This window comes from Convolutriloba macropyga, chromosome 8 (assembly GCF_964194025.1).
Source record: "Convolutriloba macropyga chromosome 8, txConMacr16.3, whole genome shotgun sequence".
Classification (NCBI taxonomy): Eukaryota; Metazoa; Xenacoelomorpha; order Acoela; family Convolutidae; genus Convolutriloba; species Convolutriloba macropyga.
The window spans coordinates 63359429-63382444 of NC_134475.1; the positions used below are offsets into that span (position 1 = coordinate 63359429).

General features: G+C 35.6%; 1 protein-coding gene across 1 annotated transcript in view; it reads left to right on the plus strand.

Moving 5' to 3' along the window:
* The window catches only part of LOC142345134 (uncharacterized), a 57776-nt gene that overhangs the window by 25385 nt on the left and 9375 nt on the right, over nt 1-23016 (plus strand). Inside the window, exons 9-21 of the mRNA XM_075397220.1 lie at nt 31-251; nt 2266-2442; nt 2644-2716; nt 3021-3113; nt 6022-6243; nt 9067-9303; nt 11838-11939; nt 12323-12401; nt 13119-13230; nt 13910-13925; nt 18115-18526; nt 19543-19680; nt 21912-22127. Of these exons, the coding sequence (XP_075253335.1) occupies nt 31-251; nt 2266-2442; nt 2644-2716; nt 3021-3113; nt 6022-6243; nt 9067-9303; nt 11838-11939; nt 12323-12401; nt 13119-13230; nt 13910-13925; nt 18115-18526; nt 19543-19680; nt 21912-22127 (2098 nt within the window). The remainder of the gene's footprint in view (nt 1-30; nt 252-2265; nt 2443-2643; nt 2717-3020; nt 3114-6021; nt 6244-9066; nt 9304-11837; nt 11940-12322; nt 12402-13118; nt 13231-13909; nt 13926-18114; nt 18527-19542; nt 19681-21911; nt 22128-23016) is intronic.

The window sequence follows — 23016 nt, forward strand, 5'->3', positions numbered from 1 at the left end:
TTTTTCAGTGCCAAAATTATTTTTTTTCAGGTATCAGTGATTGCAGCCTCCACTGCAGGTGCGGGCACTCCGACCTCTCCAACTTCAGCTATAGCCAGACAAATTGGCATCGGTGGAACAGAGGGGGGAGGGGCAGTTGGGGGCAAACACCCTCTGGGCAAAAGAGTTGCCACTAGTGCGTCTAACTTACTAGTACATAGCACAACTGCAGCAGCGCCCCAAGGAGACGAACTGGCGGAGAACAAATTAAGGTTGGGTTCCCAGTGCGGTTTTTCCCGGTTTAAATTGCATTTTTCCTTTTATCTTAGCACATAATGTTCCGATCCCGCATCTCCGATCATCCACATTTTTGACTTAATTGTCAACTAAATGAGGAAGAGATAGAATTCTTTCAAAAACTCGCATATTGTTCAAAAATAATCGGTGTATGAATAAAAAATGATTTAAACTCAAACCACCAAACGAATTAGAGGGCCATTAACGAGGCTGCGAGACAAGACATACAAAAAACATTCGGTAAGACCAAAACTCGATGTCTTTTTTACTAAACAAAGATTTGCACTTCAAAACACAGACAAAATATCATCACAAAAACACTTAAACTAAACAAACGTGTATTTTTACTTGAAAAGATACTGGAACTGTGCTTAAGGATACTAAGTGACAGGTAGACAAAAAGAAGAACAAAAATGGCAAAATTAGTTAAATACGTTTATATTTTTGAAAACAAATTAAATTCAAAGTCAGGAAAATCATTAGCTATCAACTGAAATAAAAAAAGTTTCATTTATTGCTCTAAGGAACCATTGAAACATATAACTACATATAAATATGGAGAATTTATACATAGAAGAATATGTCATTTGACTACCACAAACAGTCAAAAATCAAAAATTCAAATTAACTTTGTTAGAGAACGTTGAACCAAAAATCTATTCTCTAAAAACATATATGTTCAGTTTCGCCCTTTTTTCACCAAAAATTAATCTCATAAATGTCACGTTTGAGATGCCACTAATGCAGTAAGGTGACAAGACAACAAAAACCTCAAAAGTGCGCAATTATAAGAAAATCGAAAACAAATTGTGAAAACTCGTCTTATCAGAGCCAAATCAGAACCAAAAACAATTATTTAAAAAAACATGGGAGAAATAATTTTAATTCAATTAAAGGAAGATGCGATTGAAAAAACCTTGTAGCTTACTCTCTTTTTGCAAAGACTAAGCTACAAGGTGTCAGAAACAATTAAAATATTTGTCATAACATCCAGAAGATTTCAACTAAAAATACTAAACAGATTAACTTGTAACTACTTAGAAAACCAATACGATATGTCTTTAACCAACATTTTTTCAAAAACCATGATTTTTCAACCAAAATTGTAATACATATTCGTTGGGCCTCATCTTCGCGTAGATGTTATATCCCAAAAGTAAGGCCATGATTTGTAACATAGAAAAGGCAAACTTAATTTGAAAAAAAACAATCAGCACCCCAAAACAATCTAAATAATTTTGGATTGTAAAAATCCATGTGGTTCCAAAAAAGCTGATATTTCTGAAAATTTTGCCAAAACTTAATAAAAAAACTTAGATCAAATAGTTCAGCAATTCTCCTTTGTCCTTAAAATTAGAATCCGTTGCATTATTATTAACAATTTTAACATATTTCATCGAAATTGGTAAAAAAAATAGGCAACAATGCAAGAAATGTGAACCAAAACAACGGAAATCAGTCTAATGTTCACATATAGTTCCTGGGGCATATAGTTCCTCCCTCACTACGCTGGGTCGGAGCAATTAGGCTTCGTTTGGTCTTTAAGAAGTACTGTGCACTCCCATGTAGATTTTTGTAAAGGCTATGTGACTCTGATGAAGTCAGGTTCGAGATATAAGTCAGAATTTTGAAGTTACTTCAACAGACTCGCGTAGTTTTGCTTGAAACGCGAATGTGCATGCTTGAAATCTGGCTCTGTTTATAAGAAAATCTGGCTATTTAGAATATGGAACTTTATAGATCTGGCATTTTGAAAATTGCACAAACCTCTGATCTTCTATAGCTGTGAATTATTTAATGGATCTAGGAAATTAAGTGTTTTTTCCCGACACCACTTTTTAATATAATAGATAAAACACGCTATATAATATAATAGATAAAACCTGCATGATGATTACATTGGAATTACCGTGAAAGTACTGTCAAATTACAATGATAGTAGTTCTAGGAACGAATGGGATTTGAAATTGCGTTTCCTCTGTTCCTCAGGCTAGCAATGCAGGAGCTGTTTGTGACGGAGGAGGCGTATGTGAGCGATCTACAGGTAATCGTGGACAAGTTCATCCCTGCTCTACGGACCCCCTCTGCGCCTGCTGTTCTCAAGGACAAAAGTGCACAGCACAGACTCTTCATCAATGTAGAGAAGATATACAAGTTCAACAGCACGTGAGTCTTTTCGGCTTTTGCTGTTCCCAGTTATAAAAATTGTTTGTCGAAAATTGGGCTATTCTGCCACCCACACCCCAACATATAATTTGTAACGGGGGGAGGGGGGGTCATAAAAAACACTTTGGAGACAGAATAGATCCGAAAATTGTTTGTCGAATTGGTGAGTATACAGTCAGATAGTGAGATACTTTGTTCTAGGATGTTCCTGCCTGACTTGAGAAGGTACAAAAACATGCAACCAGAAGAGGTCGGCAACTGCTTCCTCAACTGGGTTAGTGGAGATTTTGTTCACATTTGTTCACATTTGTTCTGTTTGTTCACTTTGCTGTTCGTCATTTTTCTCTGATGGAATATTTTTTAATACATACACAATGGTCTTTACTGCTTTATTGATTTTCCTGCTTTACAATTATTAACATGAATACATTGATTTGCTCAGATAATATTAGAGAAACGCGATTTTTTTGTTTGGGGGGGGGGTGGCTCTATTAATTGTTTCACAGGTGATTATATTGAGATTTTTTTTCATTGAGTTTTACATATTGAGTTTTTTTCATCAGTTTGACTTGTTTTAGCAAGAGTCGTTTGAGATGTATGTTCAGTACTGTCAACATAAGGAGAGTGCCCACAAGTTCCTGTCTACTTCTGTTGTCAAGACTTTCTTTGATGTTAGTGTATATCAATGCCAGTTATTGAACATTGTTGGCAAACACCATTTCTGGATTCTGTTCAGACTTTTGCAATAAAATGGAGGTAACAAAATAGAAGGAGATCAACTGCAGGCAAAAAAATGGGGTGCTAGGACAATAGATCGAAAGACAACAGATCGAAAATTAAATTATTCAAGTTGCGTATTGGCCAATCACATTTGAGCGCTCATTTATTTCATGTTCTGTTGTGATATTTTGTTCGGTTGTGATAGATTCATATTAAGTCCCACAGGCCGCTAAGCCATGGCCATGATATGCGAGGCATGCACTAAATGCGCAGCTATTTAATAGTCAAGTGGGGGTTTATTTCAGTGGGTGATTTATTTCCGAGGGGTTTTTTTTATCTAAAATTAAGTGAGGATTTTTCCGAAACCAATTTTTTCTGCACATATAAAGGTCCATGGGCTGATGTGAAGCTCATTTTGTACTCAAAAATTATTGTCTGTTCAACATTCCGGTCTTTCCCATTATAGTCAACCAGCTTAGAGGTCAGATAACCTGTAGCCCCCTCCCTCGATCATGGTAAATATAACATACAGGGGGTATAATTATATTGGGTGGGCTATGATGGAAAAGACAACCCCATCATGCTACATGGCAGATTTAAGATTGTGAATATGAAATTTCATATCAAAGCAGCTCATTTAAATAAGGAAAAGGAATAAGTGAGAGGAAATCAGCCTATAGTTTTCTACTTAAGGATGAATTTTCGACCAATGGATCACTCCGTGTTAATTGCTGGCTGCACAAAAAAAAACTGCGGGTACAATTAGAGAACAAAACTTGGCTGGCACATTGCAAGATAATATGGTATTTATATTTCAGCTCGCAAATAATGCTTTTTTTCATTCAATAAGAATAGAAATTTAACTTTCGATCTCTTGTCCCATTTTTTTGTTTTCGATCTGTTGTCCTTTCGATCTATGGTCCGGTCACCTAAAAGTGGGTTGTTGAGTAAAACTAAACGTTTTTTTATCGCAAGCGAGAATTTATCAAACTCCGAGACGAAGCCCAGTAATTGAATAACTTCGCGAGGGCGATAAAAAACCATGTGCTGCTGTTTTATTATTAATATCCATATTTGCAATCATAAATTACGTTATGGCGTTAGTTAGAAAACCCAAAGAAACCACTTTATGCTACTTTATGAAGTTGGCGTAACGTATTTGTAACACTTGGTAAACCTGAACAAAATTAAATAAAAAAGACGTTGTGTAATTCTTCTGACGCCATTTCTTTTTTCTGCCATTAACTGTTGATAAGCCCAAAATCAAATCATTGGTTCATGCAAACGTTTTAGCATTTATTAATGAATGATAAAAACATTATGCAAGTGGTACCAGATTACATAAAACAGAGCAAAAAAAATTGTTTAGCTGAAGCTTCAAGAACTCGATGAGTCCTCAATAAACACAATTATTGAAAATTTTAAATGTTTCTACACTCGACAGCATTCTCATAATACCACTCATATAATTTTTCGATAAAGTTATTGGTCCACCAGAATTAATTGAACATAAGAAACCATTTGCTCATTTAGTTTCTCCCTACAGCTATGTGGAGGCCGGAAAACTATTGACATGACAAAAAATGATGAAATTAAATTTAAATTGTAAAACTGAGTTGACATTTTGAATGATAAACATGGAAACAGCATTTCATGTTGACCATTAAGACCACCAATTTGACTGCTGTCTTCATCTATACAAATAAAAACAAAGTATTCAAAACCTTCTAAAATTTTTAAGATTTATGTTCGTTCAAGAATCTTGCAAGGGGAAATGAAAGTATTGTGCGTATCTGCAAAAATTTATTCAAGATTTGGCGCTCGCTTTATTATAAGTTGCCGCTGGCGGGCGGTGGGTCGCACGCTGGTCGCGGTTGCTGGATTACTTCCTACATCAGACAAAAGTCTTGGACAGCGGTCTCCTGAGGCCCGCAACCACTAGATGTCTAAAAATGACGTATCTTTGTTGCTTTGGTCCACTGGGATACATTATAATTTAAAATACTTGGTGCAATCTTGATTGTAGCGATTAACAAATTGTTGGTTCTATTGTATTACATAACTTTCGGGTTGCTTTCATGTCGGCTGATTTTTATTTCGCTTAATCGGCATGTACCGTAGTAGCAGCGGTTGAGACCATCAATTAAATGGAATTAAATGATATGCCTATTTTTCATCTGTAAAAAGTTCTTGATAGAACTCTTGGTTGTTCAAACTTTATTCGAAGAACAATTAAATCAAAACCTTTCCATTTTTTGTAGATAATTATGAGAGAATTCATTTTCTTTAACGAAAACTGTTTTAAGTAAAGTTCAGAAGTTTTAAAGCTGCCTTATTTTTGTGTAAAGTTTATCTGTAAATTGAAAAATCTTATAAACTTTGATTTGCTACTAAAATTTCCTCAGTTTTCAGGACTGCCCGAGACGCCTGGTTACCAAAATAGACTTGGGCACTTACCCGATAACCCTGAATAACCTGCTACTAATAGATTCGATAAACTGACTTCTATATTGTTATGGGTTATTAGATAAAAAAATTATGTCCTGATGGCTGTCAAGCCAAAGTAGATACTTAGAAAAATGCTCAATTTTGCATTAGTCCCTTAAAAAAATTGATTTGTGTAAAGTTTGTAAAAGTTTATCTGCAAAGTTGCGAAATCCTTCAAATTTTGATTTGATACTAAAGTGTCCTCTATTCCCAGGACTACCTGAGTTTGACTACCCTGATTTCTATATGGTCATGGATTATGAGCTAAGGAATTTTTTAATAATTGGATGTCAAATCAAAATAATAAAATATTCAATTTTGCCTTCGTCCCTTAAAAAATTGGTTTATTCAGGTATATACTATGATTTTCAGGACTACCTGAGGCGCCTGGGTATCAAGATGGATTTGGGAACTTACCTCATCAAGCCGGTGCAGAGAATCACAAAGTACCATTTGGTGTTGAAGGAGATTCTGAAGTATGCGAGTAAGCTGAAGAGAGACACTGGTGCCATAGAGAGGGCTCTAAGTGTCATGATAGAACTACCTGCCAGGGCTAACAACCTTATGCAGATTGACAGTATTGTGGACTGCCCAGTGAGTTTTGAATTGCTTTTCATTTAAACGAGGAAATGATAACTTCATGGCTTCGAAAAGCGCGAAATATTTACATGAATTAGTTGCTTTTTTAAGTTCGCAAGCATGTAAATTTTTCTGATTATAACCGTAAGGTTAAATATCCACATGCTTTCCAATGTTAAATAAAATAATCACATTATTATTGTTATTAATATAATAATACTAAAATTGTGGCTGTTCGTTCTCATGTGTAATTTACAACAACAAAAGGGGTTTGTATCTATTCTGTTTAGAGCAGAATATGAAATTCATCATAATCTCGATAAATTTTATTAATAGCCGCACAGCGATAGCTGGGGCTATTATTGGCCTTCTCTTGTTCTTTTTTATTTCGTCGTCGCGATTTTTCTTACGACCATATGACGACACAACCACTTCAAATCTGCTTTTAACAATTCAAAGAATTTGAATTGTATTGGTGCGCTGTGTTTTTTTTTAAGATGTGTTCACACATTTTTCTATGACTTTGATCGTTCAAAACGGGATAAACAGGTAAAGCCCAGCGGGCATTAAGTTTCATTAGAGGCCCAAAGTGGGCTTTAGTTGTCCTTCAAGTGCTAATAGTGATGCAGCTGCTGGGATGGCCTTAATTTAAGGTTAAAAGGTCATTTTTAGGAGTTTTTGGGCTCAAAATGGTGCAATTTTTCATGTTTTTGTAATTTTTTGAGTTTCTTTGTTTGATTAGTCTTAGGTTGAAGTTTTTAAAAGTTGATTAAGGTCGTTTGCGACACAAAATTGCTTGTATTGACCAATTTATGAGCTATAACTTTTGGTACTACAAACAACACAAACTCGCGAAAGGATACTAATTTTTGCAATTTTTTTCAGGTTTTTTGAAATTTTTTGTCATTTTTTGAGTTTTTTAGCCCTAGGACGAAGAAACCGCCTCTAGTGTTTGAATAGGGGTTTGATGATAGATTACTGCATAGTTTCTAGTGGTAATGTAATGGTTTTCAAATTTTTCCATAATGAATTTTAGCTTTTTTTGACAAAGCTTGCAATTTTTTCATATTTTTTTGACATTTATTGTCATTATTCAAGTTGTTTGAGTCCCAGAAAACCCCATTAGCGGATGAATGATAAATTACTGAAAAATTTTTAGTTGCCATGGAATAAGTTTGAACTTTTGAATATCACAAATTTTAGTAATTTTTTTGACAAAATTCACATTTTTTTCAGCTTTTTGAAAATTTTCGTCATTTTTTCAGTTTTTCGAGCTTCAAGGACCAGGCAATCTCCTTTGAGGTTTGTTATTAGGGCACTTCATAGTTTCTAGTAACAATGGAATGGTTTTTAACATTTTAGTGTCTCGAATTTTAGCATTTTGTTTGATAAAATGTGCAATTTTTTCAAGGTTTCCTTAAGTTTTCATCAGCTTTTGATATTCGTCCATTCTCAAGTGCAAGAAAACTTGATTCTCTATTCCACGTTCTGATAAAAAGTTACTGCATGGTTTTTAGTTTCAAAGGATTTGTTTTCAACAATTTAACCTTTCGACGTTTGGAAGTTTTTTGATAAAATTTGCAATTTTTTTCAAGTATTTTCAAAACAATTGTATTTTATTTATTTTTCCTGTCTTAGTAGACAGGTAACCTCATCCAGTGTTTGATAGTATGTTATTAAATAATTATTAATTGCTAGGTGGCAATTGAATGGCTTTCAACATTTTAATAGAACGAATTTCTGTTTTTTGAAGTTTGAAATTTTTTCTAAAAATTATTGCCTATCGATCTATGAGCCAATTAGTTTTTTAAGGCTTGGAATTGGGTTACTGGATAGCCTCTAGAGACATAGAAATGATTCTGAAGATATTTATATCACGATTTTCTGCAAAATTTTCTGATAATTTGCAATTGATCTCTTTTTTTCTTAAACGTTTTGGTCATTTTCGAGTTAATCATCGATCTTCAAGAGCCAATGAATATTTTTCAGGTCTTGCAGATATAATACTGGACCGATTTTAGAAAAAAAATTGATTTTGAGCATATTTTTGAAATAAGTATTTTTAAAGGGAAAAAATTTTGCCTGAGGTTTGAAAGCTTCGAGTTTTAGCAATGAGTATATTTTGTTTAGTTTTGATTCTTTTAATTTCTCAATTTTTTGAGATGATTTTGTTTGTGTTCTGACAGGAATTGTTCAATTGATCTGCTGGTCAGGTAGAGTACGTCTGAGTTTTTCATTCATTTCTTTGAATTGTATTTCAGGACTTGTCCTGCTATGTTTGTTCATTCGTTCATTCAATTTCAATTGAATTGCGTACGTGATGTCTTTTTTCGCTCTTAGTGGAGCGAGTTTTTTTTATTCATTCGCGTGATTAAAGTTTTGGTCACATTTGACTTACCTCAATCTTAAAAATGGCTCCCTCACTTTGAAATTGAATTTTATTTACTTCAATTCAAAGTGATAAGGTCAAGTGGGTGTGTGTGTCACTCTAAGTGAAGGTTATTTGAGTGCAGCAAATAAAGGCAGCAAAAAGTGTACACATTTTAAATCAAAATATAACATATCAGCCTTCAATGAAAAGACGATTTTTTTTGGTCTGTCTTTTTTTACTGTTTTTTTTAGATTGCCGATCTACGGATCTATTGCGGCTATTTTCTGGCAATCTGCCAGCTATGTTTTCGGAACTTGTTGTAAATAATTTTTTCTGGGTCTTCAAGAATTCTGTAGCCAAGATTTTTGCTTTAAAAGTAAAAAAAATTGGGAGCTTATTTTTTTAATAGAATTAGCAATGCGTGTTGCCCAAAAGCGGTATGTTGATTTTTTGCCATCTCGTTTCAGCTGAACTTGGACAAGTTAGGTCCTCTAATCATGATAGATGACGTCACTGTGTGGGAGAGTAAGCCAAGGACACAGGGCAAAGAGAGGACTTTATTCCTGTTCAGACACATGATTCTATTCACTAAAAAGAAGACAGATCACCACTCGTCGTCATCTGGGGGTTCTGGAGGGGCGTCTGGGTCATCTGGAGCCGGTCACGCATCTTCACCCGTGTACTGCTACAAAAAACATATGCAGGTATGGACTGCCCAGATCACCTCTTAGATAACTTATATCTAGGACAATATATGATTCCATCAAGCGTAAGGAAAATGCTATGTATATGATCGTGCGGAGATTTTCTGTTTTGCCCCCCCCCCACCACAGCTTATCGGGCACATATTATTCGTACCCGCAGGACGCATGTGCAATCTTTTTACCTAATGATTTGCTATGTATTGCCACGTGGTCTGTAACTGGGGGTGCATACTGTACTGGGGGCGGGGGGTGGCTACAAACGGAAAAGATCCGTTTAAACTGGAATCTTTTCCGTCATTGCCTCTTCGACACATTGTGCCCTTACATAGTAAACCATCATATTATAAGGTAGCTCGTAGCACGTGCAACCACTCACACCCCCCCCCCCCCCCCCTTAGTGAACAAATAACCCCCAGACGTAAGTGCTAGCAACACATAAATTTTCTCCGTCTGGGCAGAGCAAGTGCCATATTTTTACAGAATAACTTACCATGCAATTACACATTGCATAAGGTATGGGGGGCACAAACAGAAAAATCCTATTTTGTTTTGTGTCAAAGAATCCGGATCTATTCTTCCCCCCAGCTTAGTGGGCTTATATCTTTTACCCCCCCAGGCGCACGTGCTGTTTTCTTACATAGGAACGTGCTATATAACAACATATAATTTGTAACTGGGGGCGTAGAAAACACTGGGGCAAAACAGAATAGATTTAAGAAACCATATAGGACATTTGAGAGTAGTTGTTGGATCTATACTAAGCATTTAACTTCTACGACCCCCCCCCCCCCCATTAAAAACAAAATTTGGATCTTTTCCGTTTGTGCCTCCCCCAGGTTAATGGGTGCATATTATTTGCACCCCTCAGATGCAGGTGCCATATTTTCACATAATGATTTAACCTGTACTTATACGTGCTCTGTAATGGGGGGGCATAACGTATTGGAGAGGGAGGAGACAAACTGAGAAGATCCGTAAATTTTAACGCTTAATTTGTAAATTGTTTTATGAACAACACTGGGGACAGAAAAAATACGTTTTATTAATTTTAATAAAAATTTTTGCCAATTGTGCTAGTCCTGTTTGTCTACATGTTTTCCACAATGTTTTGTACTGAAAACTTTTTCCTCTCAAATGAACAATTTTTTGGACCTGCCATTTGACATTTCGTCCTCAAAAACGGTACAAAAGGGCAAAGCATCCAGCCGGGAGGGCATAAATTTGATGAAGTCTTTTAGAGCTTTGCTTGTCTCAAAAAATACAAATCACTGAAACTGCTGAGAAAACACAAAATCATGGTGCCATATTGTTTTAGATCTCCGCTCAACGCATCTTACCCCTAAAACCGCTCGTTCGCTCCCCTCCTCACCAACTCGCTAATGAACTCCCTTTCTCCCCTCTTTTACTCCTATCTCAGTGAATTTTATGCCGGCCTCCCTAAGCTCTCTAGGGACATATGCTGAGAGCTGTCCGTCCTAGATTAGTTGATTTTGTTCATTCAGTTCGCGTGGTTCAGTTTAACTACGACGGATTGCGGGCTGATTTTTTCTCAGGAAATACATTTAAGACCAACTGATTGCTTGTTAAAGTTTTGCAATGTCTTTTATGTTGGGAGGTTGAATGAACAGCGAAACACAGACTATTCATAACGCGCTGTCTTTGTTAACAAACCTGAGAGAGATTTAAGACCAGCAGAGGAACGAAATATTGGCAATACAAAATGGGAGATCTTACAGACAGTCTTACTAGGCTTGCTGAAAAGTGATGGTGTGAATTCAGTTTCACTAATTTTTCACACTGTTTGAGCCCTCTAGAGCCCATAGCGAGACGAAATTTAAGTTAAGATACCTGAATCTGAAACTATTTTGATTAAAAGTGTGACCAAGCTCTTGAGGGATTGCACGCATATCGCCAAAAATATCGGAATTTTTAAAACACAATTAGCTATTGAATTAAAAAGCAAAAGAAATATTCCGACGAATTAACAGTTATGGCTGTGACTGCTAAGCCGTACATTTTTCTTAATTATATTTGATGATTACTTGTTTAGTTGAAACTTTAGTCTTGAATTTATTTAAAAAAATTTAATCAATTTTTCTACCACCAGTTTTTAGCGATCCTGTAACGTTCGAATACCTGTTCTAAATATTTTTCCCCAAAGTTTACATCCCAATTGTCGTTTGTTGCACGCAAAAAGTTTCAGGTTTATTGAGTCTTTGTTATGTCTTTTTCTTTTGTATATGATGTCTTGCTCAATACGTTTAATAAATTCAGCTGTTCCTAAATTTCACTTAACTATTTTTGTAAACATATACTCTATCGGCACAATAATAGCAAGTAAATTGCGCATTTTGTTATTCCAAGTTTGAGGAGAAATGGGACAAAAATTGGTCAAATGAATTTAAAATCTTTTCCTGTAGTTAATTCTGCAAGCCTGAATTATCTCATTCGTAGGTGTTATTTTTCCTTTTGAATGTCACATCTGATATGACCTGACTGTTTTTGAAAACTTATATTTTGTTTTCCTATTTCAGGTGGCTGGTGTCGCAATCAACTTCAAAGACAAGGATGATAAACGGAGATTTGAACTGTACATGGGCAGGCGGGAAGTCACCACTAACTTCTCCATCATTCAGGTTATCACTCTGCCTTTTAATCGATTACAGTTATGAGTACAAGTTTGCAAGATATTTGCATGTGTTTTAAAAATTTAAACATTTTAAGTAGAGTTAATCATGGCATGTCAATATTAGTTTTAAAAAAACTAAAATTGGTTGATGTGTTACTTGGAATTTTCAAGTTCTGTCAAGAAAATCAACGTGCATATCTTGGCAAAATGAATCAGGTTTCTTTTCTCTGAGAACTGTGAAATCATTTTTATCTAAGTTTACTTCGATCTATCGTGTTATATGTCTTTATTCGAAAACTCCAAACTTTCAGATATGTGCCTTGATATGAGCGACGTTGTCGAATCTTTTCCTTGAAACTGTTCCTTGGACCATTTTGTCTTTGGTTTTAGGCTAAATCCTTTTACAAGAAAGAGGCGTGGGTGAAGGAGATTCTGACATTGCAAGCCAAAGACAATGAGGAAATTCAAGGCAAGTCATCTTCATGTACTATTAATTTACTTCGCACCAACAATTTTTTCTAAGTTTTTTTTTTAATCATTCACCAATAATTTTTGAACAGTATTTTTTTTTTAATTTTCCTTCTTCATTTGGTAGACAGCTAAATCAAAAATGTGGATCAGCGGGGTCGCAACATTATATGCAGGAGCACTTTACCGAGCCGACTTGTTTATTTCATGAACACAGATCTCAAACCGCAAACATAAGTTTTTTAGTGATAACCAAAAAACACAAAACTCATTTTCAATTTTAAGGATAAACTCAATTTCAATTTCATAGCCAAATTCTTACCTTTCAATCGATTTGGTTTTTCACAAATTGGTTTCTCGATATGTCAGTAAATCATATCTAAATGGCATACCTGTACGTTATGGTTAAAGAGCTCGCGCTGAAATCTTATTTTTGTAAGCAAATAATCTAAATGCTTGCGTGTATGAAGTCAATCTTTAAAAGACCTGGCTTTTCTGGTTCAGGTAGCCAAACCCGTCAGTGAAATGGCAGAGGATTTTAACTTCATGTAATAACTCTCATTGTCTCTGATATAAGCCGATAGAATTAGTAATGAGACGCCAAAATTATAAATTGTTTATAAAATTTGTTTATACAGATTCTTGTTTATTTTTTATGCAAATTTGTATAATTTTTTTATTGTGTTATATATTTTTTTTAAACTTCTGGACTGTTAAGACATGCGATCAAAAGCGAAGAGCAGACGAGGTGTGACCAGGAACTCAGAGCCGTTTCCATTCCACGTTGCCTCCGGATTCGACAGTCTGCACCGAAAACTGGGCGACACTAAGTTAGTACCATTTCAAATTTTAGGGAAAAAGGAAGTAGCAGCTTTGCAGTTTTTAGGTAGTTTAGCTATTTTAGTTGCTTAAGTTGCTTCAATGTTCGCTTATTAGATACCAACGCTTTTCTAAAGAAAGTTGAAAGAATTTTGCAAAAAAACCTGTCTTGTAGAAAACCTTGCATGTTAACGCTTATCTTGTCAGAACTAGGAAGAATTTTTCAAAAGATTTTTTTAGAAGATTATATACATTTGAAGCAGGTTTTCAATATTGGTTTTCAATATCAGATGTTTTTTTTCAATAAGTAAATTTTGGGGAAAAATGTTTACCAAAACTTACTTATCGATAATTTTCAATGTTAATTGTACAAATAACAATCAAGTTAAAAGATAGGGTTCGGGGAAATTTTTTCGAGATGAACCAAATAGGGTTGAAATGATTTGGTATTAAAAACCAATATAATAACCTGCTTATATGAAAAATTAAAATAGGGGAAAAATGACAGATGCAAACTTATCGGTGGTAATTTATAGAGTTGAAAAAATGGGTTGAAAAAGCGGGACAATGTTAAAGCATTAGTTCACGTACTTGGTTGCAATATTTTACAAGATAGGCGTTAAAAAGCTGAACTAATATTTAAGTTTTTTTTTGCTTTACAACTGTTTAAAAATTGAATTGTGGTTTCAGAGAGGCAGATGACGTGGTAAATTCACCAATAACACCTGTGAGATTCACTTTACAGACATCTGCACTTTAACCACTCTAAATTAACATTCAATTAACCTAAAAATCATTCAGCCACTGTTATAACCAGCTGCATGGGTTCAAATTTGATGTTGAAATCAAGTGCCTATTATTTTAATTGGTTTCAAACGAAGTTCGTAGCAATTATATTAGTCCCTATTTGTGTATACTCTTCGATAGTTCGTAGTAACAATGTTGTTGGTTTTTTAATTGCTCTTGAACGAAGTTCATAGCAATTATTGTAAAGGTGTTGGTCTTTTTTTGTGTAAATTTTTCGCCTGACCATTTTGCGTTATTCTTCTAGAACATTCTTTGAGTTCTCACGTGACTTTTTCACGTTTCGTTCTTCATTTTTGAGTGATCTCTATTGCTCTCACTCCGAAGTAAAGCTTGTTGCTAAAATAAAATTGATTGCAGCAAAGCAAGAGCAATGACCTGATAGCCGAGTGCAGTGCTTCTGGCCAGGGACAGGTAGGGCAATGGTTCGAATCCCGGCGTGGTAAACTATTTTTGTACCCTTAAAAAATGTATCTAGGCTACAGCCCCTGAATCAAATTGCCTCGCCTGCTGTTCAAGAGCAATTCTTCCAACATTAGTCGGTTTATGTTTTTTTTTCGCCTGAACAGCAAAATTTGGTTTGAGATTTTTCGTCTTGAGCAAAGGTATTTATTGATAACCCTTGAGGGCACGCTAGTTTGGAGCTCGATTTTACGAGACTTAATAATTCCAGGTGGTGGGGAGGTAAATATTGACTTCAATTACACAGCTGGTGATATTAATAAAGTTAAGACTAATTCCTTTCATAAGACAAGCTTAAGTCGTCGGGTTCGTTCCTACCCAAACTTAGTCTGAGATCTATCTCATCACACCTTAAGATGTGCAATTTGAAAATCTGCCAGAAATTTAACCTAAAGTCGAGGACAATTTTTTATTGTCGAGTCAAACATAAAAACATCGTTTATTATCAAGCCAGAGTCAAGTACTTTGTTTTTTGTCGACTAATGACGGCCGAAGACGTTCTTTTCATAAGACAAGCAAGCTCCAGACTGGTGGAGCTCCACATCAAATTGGTGAGCAATTATCTTAGATCTTTTCTTGTTTCGAAGTATGCTATTCATCAAAGCTGCTGAGGAGACCTAAATTCATGTTTCACTACATCTCTCCGCCTCTCCCATTAGATCCAACTCCCCATTCGGCCCCATCATCAGAACCAAAACCTCGCCGTTTGCACGAGAACAGTTTTTCCAACTTTAATTGGTTCTATTTCTGCTGTTTACTCATATAAAATGCAAATTAGCGTTCTGACCGGCTAACTTTATTTTTAAAACTTTCTTGGAACTTTTTTTGCACCAATGTATTTACGACTGAAATCAGTTTTTTGTCTTGTCGATCCTTGTCGAATTGAAGTGGCTAGGATTATTACAACAACTTCTGATGATGTCTAAGTTTTAAACTTTCAATTGATCTCGAACAAAGTTTCTAGCAAATATTTAATCTTGTTGGTCTTTTTAGTGCCATTTCTAGTAGTACCGTTTTTTCGTCTCATCGTTTTTCGACCTATCTTTTGTTTTGCAGCAGTATTTAATATAAAACACTTTTTGGCTTTTACTTTTTGAACTTTTATTGGGCCAATTTTTCTTTAATCTTAAAAATGAGCTTCTCAACTTACGGCAGTGTACTGATATAACTCAGATCAGCCTTGGGCTGTTTTTATGTCTTTTCTTCAGCTAAAGTTTCTACTGCAATTGTCATACATAGATTACGTAATAAATCCGCAACATCCGGATTTGTTTTTGCTAAAATCGGTACACTTTGAATGTTTGGTGTTGCGAAATTTAAATTTTTTTCTCGAATAGCTATTTGTTTTGGCTATAGTTGTACGATCGAATACTTTAAGCAATTTTGTGGTAACTAGTGGGCGTAACAATATTTGGGAAAACACTTATGAGTTTTGATAAACGTCTTCAGTTGACCATCCTTTGAGACTTCTTTTCTATATTGAAACTTCGCAATTCACCTCCAAATTTATATTTTTTTTTAAAAAAACCAAATTTTTTGTTTTTTTACTGTTAAGTGCAACAGGCATAGCTAATTCGCCTGCCCAATATCTAGTTTTTGTTTTATAGCATTGAATTTTTTCAAATCAGTTTTGAATTGTGTTTAGTTATGTCCTGTTTGTCAAGCCTTAACCTTTTAAATGTTGAAGTGTCCAATTGGTTATAAAACTGTTAATTGTTTCAATTAGGTTTTGGTTAAGTGTTTGTAATGATTAATAGTCACCGCCAGCCTCTCAACGGCTACAATTTAGGAGCTTTTCTTTTTTAAAATTCGCTTTACCTTCTCATCGCGTTTTTCGTTTTACATAAGTCACTTCTACTTCTGACTTACTCCACTCACTGTTTCAACTGAATGGATTTTAAGTTCTTTCACGTAATGCATTACGTAATGTAGTAAATTCGGTCAAAGTCAAAAGAGCGAAATCAAAAGAAACGGGATGTAAAGTCATAATGCATTAGGTTATCAAATATCATTAAAGCGAATGCTGACTGGCGTTAGCGTTATGCTTAAAAGCCTTTAGTTAAGAAGCTGAATTAAGTGGATTTTTAGATTCTAATTGAATATGCAGGATTTACGCCAAATAAATAAGAAAACTTTGACACGTAGAAAAATTCAGTCAGTTTTGATCTCTTATTTTTTTCTGTTTCTGTTTCAATCCCAATGTGCGTCAAGCGGGTCAACGGTGGCTTTTTTCTGACAATTTGCCGGCTATGTTTGTATTGGCTCGTTTTAATTGTTCTAATTGCGCGTCTATTTAACAATTCCATTTAATTTTGCTGCCTTACAAAAATTTTATTCAAGAACAGTTTCATGAATAAAGCTTGAAGTAATTTTTATTTGCTCATTGGTTTTTTTTGCGTGATCGCTGAATGGTCATTTGTGTGAACGATTTGACTTGATTTGATTTTCTTTGTCTTTAAATGAACGTGTATCCAAACTGCTGACTCTATGGGCATGAATTTATGGTGCAAGGATAGTATTTGGGTGTGTTGAACTCCTCCTTCTTCCCGATTTGTAATATAATAATAAATTCTTTTCTTAAGTCAACAAATTTACACAATGACGACATTCATTTACAAAATACATCACTATGACAACAGGTAGATCACTTTTAGGCTGTAATGACCCGTTCTTAAGTGTAATTTTTCGCTTCCGCAATTATTTTTTTTACCTCTTACCTCCAGAGTACCTCTGGTGTTCCCCATCTACAGGCAAAGCACGACCGTGGCCGTTTTTTCAGAAAAGATTTTCCGGCGACGTCTGTTGGCCATTTTTATTTATGTTTTGAAACTTTCCGAAAAAAATATTGTCATTAACAGAAATTCACAGGTTTTTACTACACAGTCTGTTTGAAAAAAAAGAGATAAAAACTCATCAAAAATGGCGTCAAAACAATTTCAATCGTTTCTGAGCAATGGCGAGCATGAGCTAAAACATTAATTTGTTTCATAAGTGATCTCTAAAACTATATACCACCCTGATTTATTTTTTTTTGCCTGGATTGATATCTTGCAAGATTTTTCCAAGAATATTACAAATTTTTAATCATCATGCAAGATTCTTTCAAGAATCGAATCCCCTCACCCCTAGGGAGAACACAAAAAATGCAGCGCCCTACCAAATATTTTTTCTGAGTTCGCAAACATGGATTTATTTCGACTGATTTAGAGAAGTTGGAGCGATTATGTGTGGAAAAATCTACTTCTCTGAATAATTCGATCTTTCGACGGGCATCTAAAAAGTGAGCTGGCACCCATTGCAACAAAAAGTACCCCCACAAAGCTCTTGTTATTCCAGCTAGAAATGCAACATAACTTTAAGCTGGTAATAAAACCCCCACTTTACTATCAAAGAGCTGCGCATTTAGCGCGTTTTACCATGCCTCGCGGGCCATGGCCATGCCTCAGTGGCCCGTGGGACTTGATATGAAACTATCACAACCGAACAAACTATCACGACCGAAATTCAATTTTAAAATGGGGGTTTATTTCTGTGGGGGTTTATTTCCTTGGGGGGTTATTTCCTAGACCCGGTCATTGTCATTATTTTTAAATAAACTCCTTGATTCTTCATAAATTCATTTTTTTCAGATGGAGGAGGCAGTGACAGGGGGCATTTACGGCATTGTATACCCATGTGGTCCTGGGTTCCAAGTTGGAGACAATGTCGAGATCATAGAAGTGCCCTCTAACGAACCCCCCTCCCTCCACAACCTCTTTTCTCCTTCATCAATCAGGAAAAAGTCAACCGAGGAACCCTACAGGAAAAGTGAACCCCCTGGGTCATCCTCGGCTGGGTCTGGGTCTTCTGGATCGAAACCAGGTGCACAGGGTTCAAAAGGTACACCAGGAACACCAGCGAGTTCAAAAAGTCCAGCCGAAATTGCTCTGGGTGAGAAGTTGGTGTGGGTTCGAGCAATCACTGGATCCAAAACGGGAGAATGTGCCCAGATCAAGCGAGATTGTATGACGAAACACCAACAGGTCATTGACGAGGGAAGTGGTAAGAGAGAATTTAGGTTTTCTCAATTAGAATTCAATGTCTTGCAAGAGCGGATAGAAATCTTGAGAGATTCTTGATAAAAGCCGGCTTACAAAATACAAATCTTGGCCAAGAATTAAGGATCCATCCTTCTGCTTCGGTCCCCTAGCTTTGTTGTCATATAACTTTAACGCCCCACAGGCGCGCGTGCTCTTTTGCATAAGAATGTGCTATATAGCAGCACATAGTAATGGTGGGGGGGGGGGGGGGTGGCATAAGAAATACGGAGGGAGGGGGTCAATTGGAATAGATCCAAAATTATAAGGCCTTTTAATGACCTAGAAAAAGATTTGAGAACAAATATCTGATATTTAGACAAATTTCACTCTTCAATGCTCATTGATGTCTTGCAAGATTCTGTGAATATTTCGCAGTTAAAAATCCGTCTTCATCTTGAAAGATCCAAGTTCTAAAATAACAGTAGAAAATCTCAATAGTGCCAAATTGCAGATGTTTCTATATACAATGAGACATTTCACAATTAGCAAAGTTCGTATGTCCAAGTATAGATTATGTAACTATGATGAATTCAGTATAAAGTTACGTAACTCTGATGTAGTCATTGAGAAAATTGGCAATTCTTAGAGAAGCGAGTAATGGAAAGTTACTGATTAGTATTTATCTAGCATGTAACAAAACAAAACGATGAGATGAAGTTATAATAACGCTGAATTTAATCTCAAAATTTGAGATCTATTCTGTCCACCCCCCCCCCCCCCACCACCAAACCCCCCCCCCCCCCCCCCGTGTTTTTTATGACCCCCAGTTACAAATTATATGTTGTTATATAGCTCGTTACTATGTAAGAAAATCGCACGTGCGCCCGGGGGTCATAAAAGATTTATGCTCACTAAGCTGGTTGCGGGGGGGGGGGGGGGCAAAACAGAATAGATCGAAAATTTGTTGTGATAATACGCGACTACAATAATTATGGATTATTTTGGGTGATAATTTTAAGTGTTTTTATTCTGTTGCAGCAACACCTTTCAAGAAAGTGATAAAAGACCAGGAGGTGTACGAGGGTCAGTTCCTGGAATTGGATGTGATTGTGGACAGGAGGGTGACATGCATATCATGGCTCAAGGGAGACGACATCTTATCCAGAACATCATCAGGTTGATATTATTTGCTTCCATCCTTTTTTTTGCAATATTTTTTAAGAATATTTTCCATTTGTGCCCCTCAGCTTTATAGGCGCATATTATTCGCATATCTCAAACGCAATTGTCATTTTTTACATAATAATGTACTATGTAATGGCATGCTGTAACTGGGGTGTGCATGAATTACTGGGGGGGGGGGCAAACGAAAAGATCATTTTTTTGAGATCGTTTCAGGGCCGATTGAGTCAGGCTCATTGTGGGGTAAATATTCTCAACTTCCCTGACTGAGTTCTTATTCTATCATCAGACCATTTTCAGTCTCTGACCGGGCTATAGTACTAGGCAACTTACATGGTCTAGAAAAAGCATGGTGACATTTTGTATCGACAATGGTCTTTTCATGGGTCGAGAAAGAGTTTTTCAATAGTCGAGCAACTGATTGGCCGAGCATGATATTTTCATGGGTCGAGCAAAAGTAATTGTAATGACGTTCTTCTCATTAAACATAATGAAAATGTGACATTTTTGTTGATTTCCCTTCGAAAGTGAAATAGCATTTTTTTAAAAACAATGAAGATTTGTGATTGGTTAGTGATTCCAATCAAAATTGCAGTAGATGATGAAACATACTTTCTATCTGAATATGGTTGCTATCTCTCAGTAAGGATCATATGTAATGTCTCACACAGATCATATCTCATTTTTTTGAACTATTTTTGTATGATTGCTAGATAACCATCTGTGATTCTGTTTGATTACTGGGACATCATATACGATCCTTGTACAATAACCAGGATTCAGAAAATGTTCCAACCTTTTTTGCATTATTGTTAATACTTCGAAACCATTTATGGCCGATGTATGATTACAGGGGAATTATGAATGATCAGAATATTGTTATCAGGAAATTGTAACGGTTTTTGTATGATTAACATGAAATCAAATAAAAATCTTATACGTTAGCAGGACGATGAAATGGGGATATTGGCTCTTATGAAAGAGCAAGCACCATTCTGGGAAGTTTGGAATTATTTACTAAACATGACATAAACTGAGTTTTTTAGTTAAACAAATGTTTGCCCACTCGAAATTGAACTTAAAATTACAAATACACATAAACCTGACAACATTATTAATAATTTTTACTGAAAGCATCATGTACGCAAATGAACGGTAATAATATCATCGTAGTGATATCGTAAGAAACTCATAGGAAAATCAGAGCTTAGGAAGATGAGCCAAAAAGATATTGAAAATGTTTTTATTCACAAACATTTTTTTAGAATGCCCAACTTTTTGCAATTTGATTATTTTTGGCGGAGTTTTGACAAAAATTACAACGAATAAAGTTGTTACAACTGACAACCAACTAAAACATAAGAATTCAGAAAAAAATTGAAATAAAATATGATCAAGTTGAACGAAAGTGGTAATCCCAGGTGGTTTTTCATTAGTTTGCAGAGAAAAACTATCCTTCCAGCTTTTAATTTATAATTTTTGTATAATTGCATATCCGTGCCTTTATATATGACCTGCTTGTTGTTATCCAATTTTCACAAATAATTCACTTTCAATTTATGATATTCGTGTGACTACCAGGACATCAGATTTTTTTTAATGGCCTCGTATGATTATCGGAAAAGTTTAATGTATTTTATTGATAATTCGAACTAAAACCATTATCCAACTTACTTCACGCGAAATGAGCGCCAACAATATGGCTGTTTAAGCATCCTTTTAAAATTTCTGTAACCCTTTTATGATTACCAGGAAATCATACAAATCAATCATGACTTTGCATGATTACGGTGAATCATATGTGACCTTGTATGATTACCAATATCTTTGTAGGACTGGCAACCTAGATAACTACCGTGTAAGAATTAGTCGGCAATAAAATTGAACGTAAATTTTTTGAGGCAAAAATGCAGACTCATGAAAAGATTTTTCCTGGACTCATGACTTGACACTAGCTAGACTCAATTTTTGCAAGTCAATTTTTTGTGATTCGAGCAAAATTACATTTCGTGTCAAGCAAAAAGCCCAGCACCAGATTGGGTTGAGGTAAATTCCAGCGTAAAAAATAGTGTCACGCAAAAGTTCAGCTGTTGACTAAAACCTGGCTAAATTGATTTTATAGGGTATTTGGCTCGAGTAAAATTTTTTCAAACCCATTTTTGGTCAAGCTTGGTCCCTTCATAAGTCCAGGTCTAAACCTGGGTTATTTTTAACATTGGTTTCAGTTGGTGACCTGAGCAGTGGATCTTCATCGCGTGGTCCATCAAAAGAGCGGGATCCTCGGATGTCATTCGAGAGCAACTTCATGACAGGCGAGCACAAGATGTCAATCTCTGAGTGTGTGTTGAGTGACAGTGGACATTACAAGTGCAGAGCTGAACAGAGTGACTGCAGAGTACAACAGGCTGTTACAGACTGTTCAGCCACTGTTTCAGTGCTAAGTGAGTAATATTATCATTAAACATTAATAACAAGAGAGGAAAGTATATGGTACGTCTACACATCGTGTTCCGACCATCTCAATGTACACGTTAGACCATGTCATTAGTTCTCACGTACCTCCCTAGTTCAAAACTAATGACAAATTTGCAAACATTTGTAAATTTTTGCTCGATAATACCAAATTTGTAAATTTTTGCAAATTACCACTTCACAGGGTCAAAATAATGTTAAGTTTGCAGAAATTTGCAAACGATTTGAAGAGTTCGTTCCGGTCGAGCTCTGCTTAATTAAGCAATGTGGGTCATTTTCCTAACCGGTTCTCGGAGATTGCTTAATTCATTTGAAAAAAGGGTAAAGTTCGCCTTGTAAACCAAATGTGTGGTAAAATCACCCTACAAGGCCAACTTATAACGATAAGGGACAAAAATATTCAGACCTGTTAGCAAAGATTTGTAAAATTAATGCATTATTTTACAAAACTTGCATATTTTTTGAAAATAATTTCAAATTTGACATTACGATTAAACTAGGGCTGTCAAAGGAAGAAAGATGCAAAAAGTTAGTTTCTTGTTTATATTCAAACCGTATTGTTGATTTCTTTCTAATGGAGAAACAGCTCAGAACCGTTGTGTTAGCATGCTATGATTCTGACTTAATGTCTTTAACATTTCGCTTTTGTGCTCCTTCACTTAATTTCAAGCTTGCTGGCCAGAAGAAGATCAACAAAGTCCCGCGATAGAAATTTTGAGTTCTAGTGTTATAAGTTGCTCTCAAACAAAGTTTATTAATAGCCGCGTCCTCAATTCCTGATTTTTTTGAATCAATTTTATTGAGTGATTTTTGAAGCGGGAAATGAAATGCGTGAAAAAATTTGGAGTGATTTTGGGG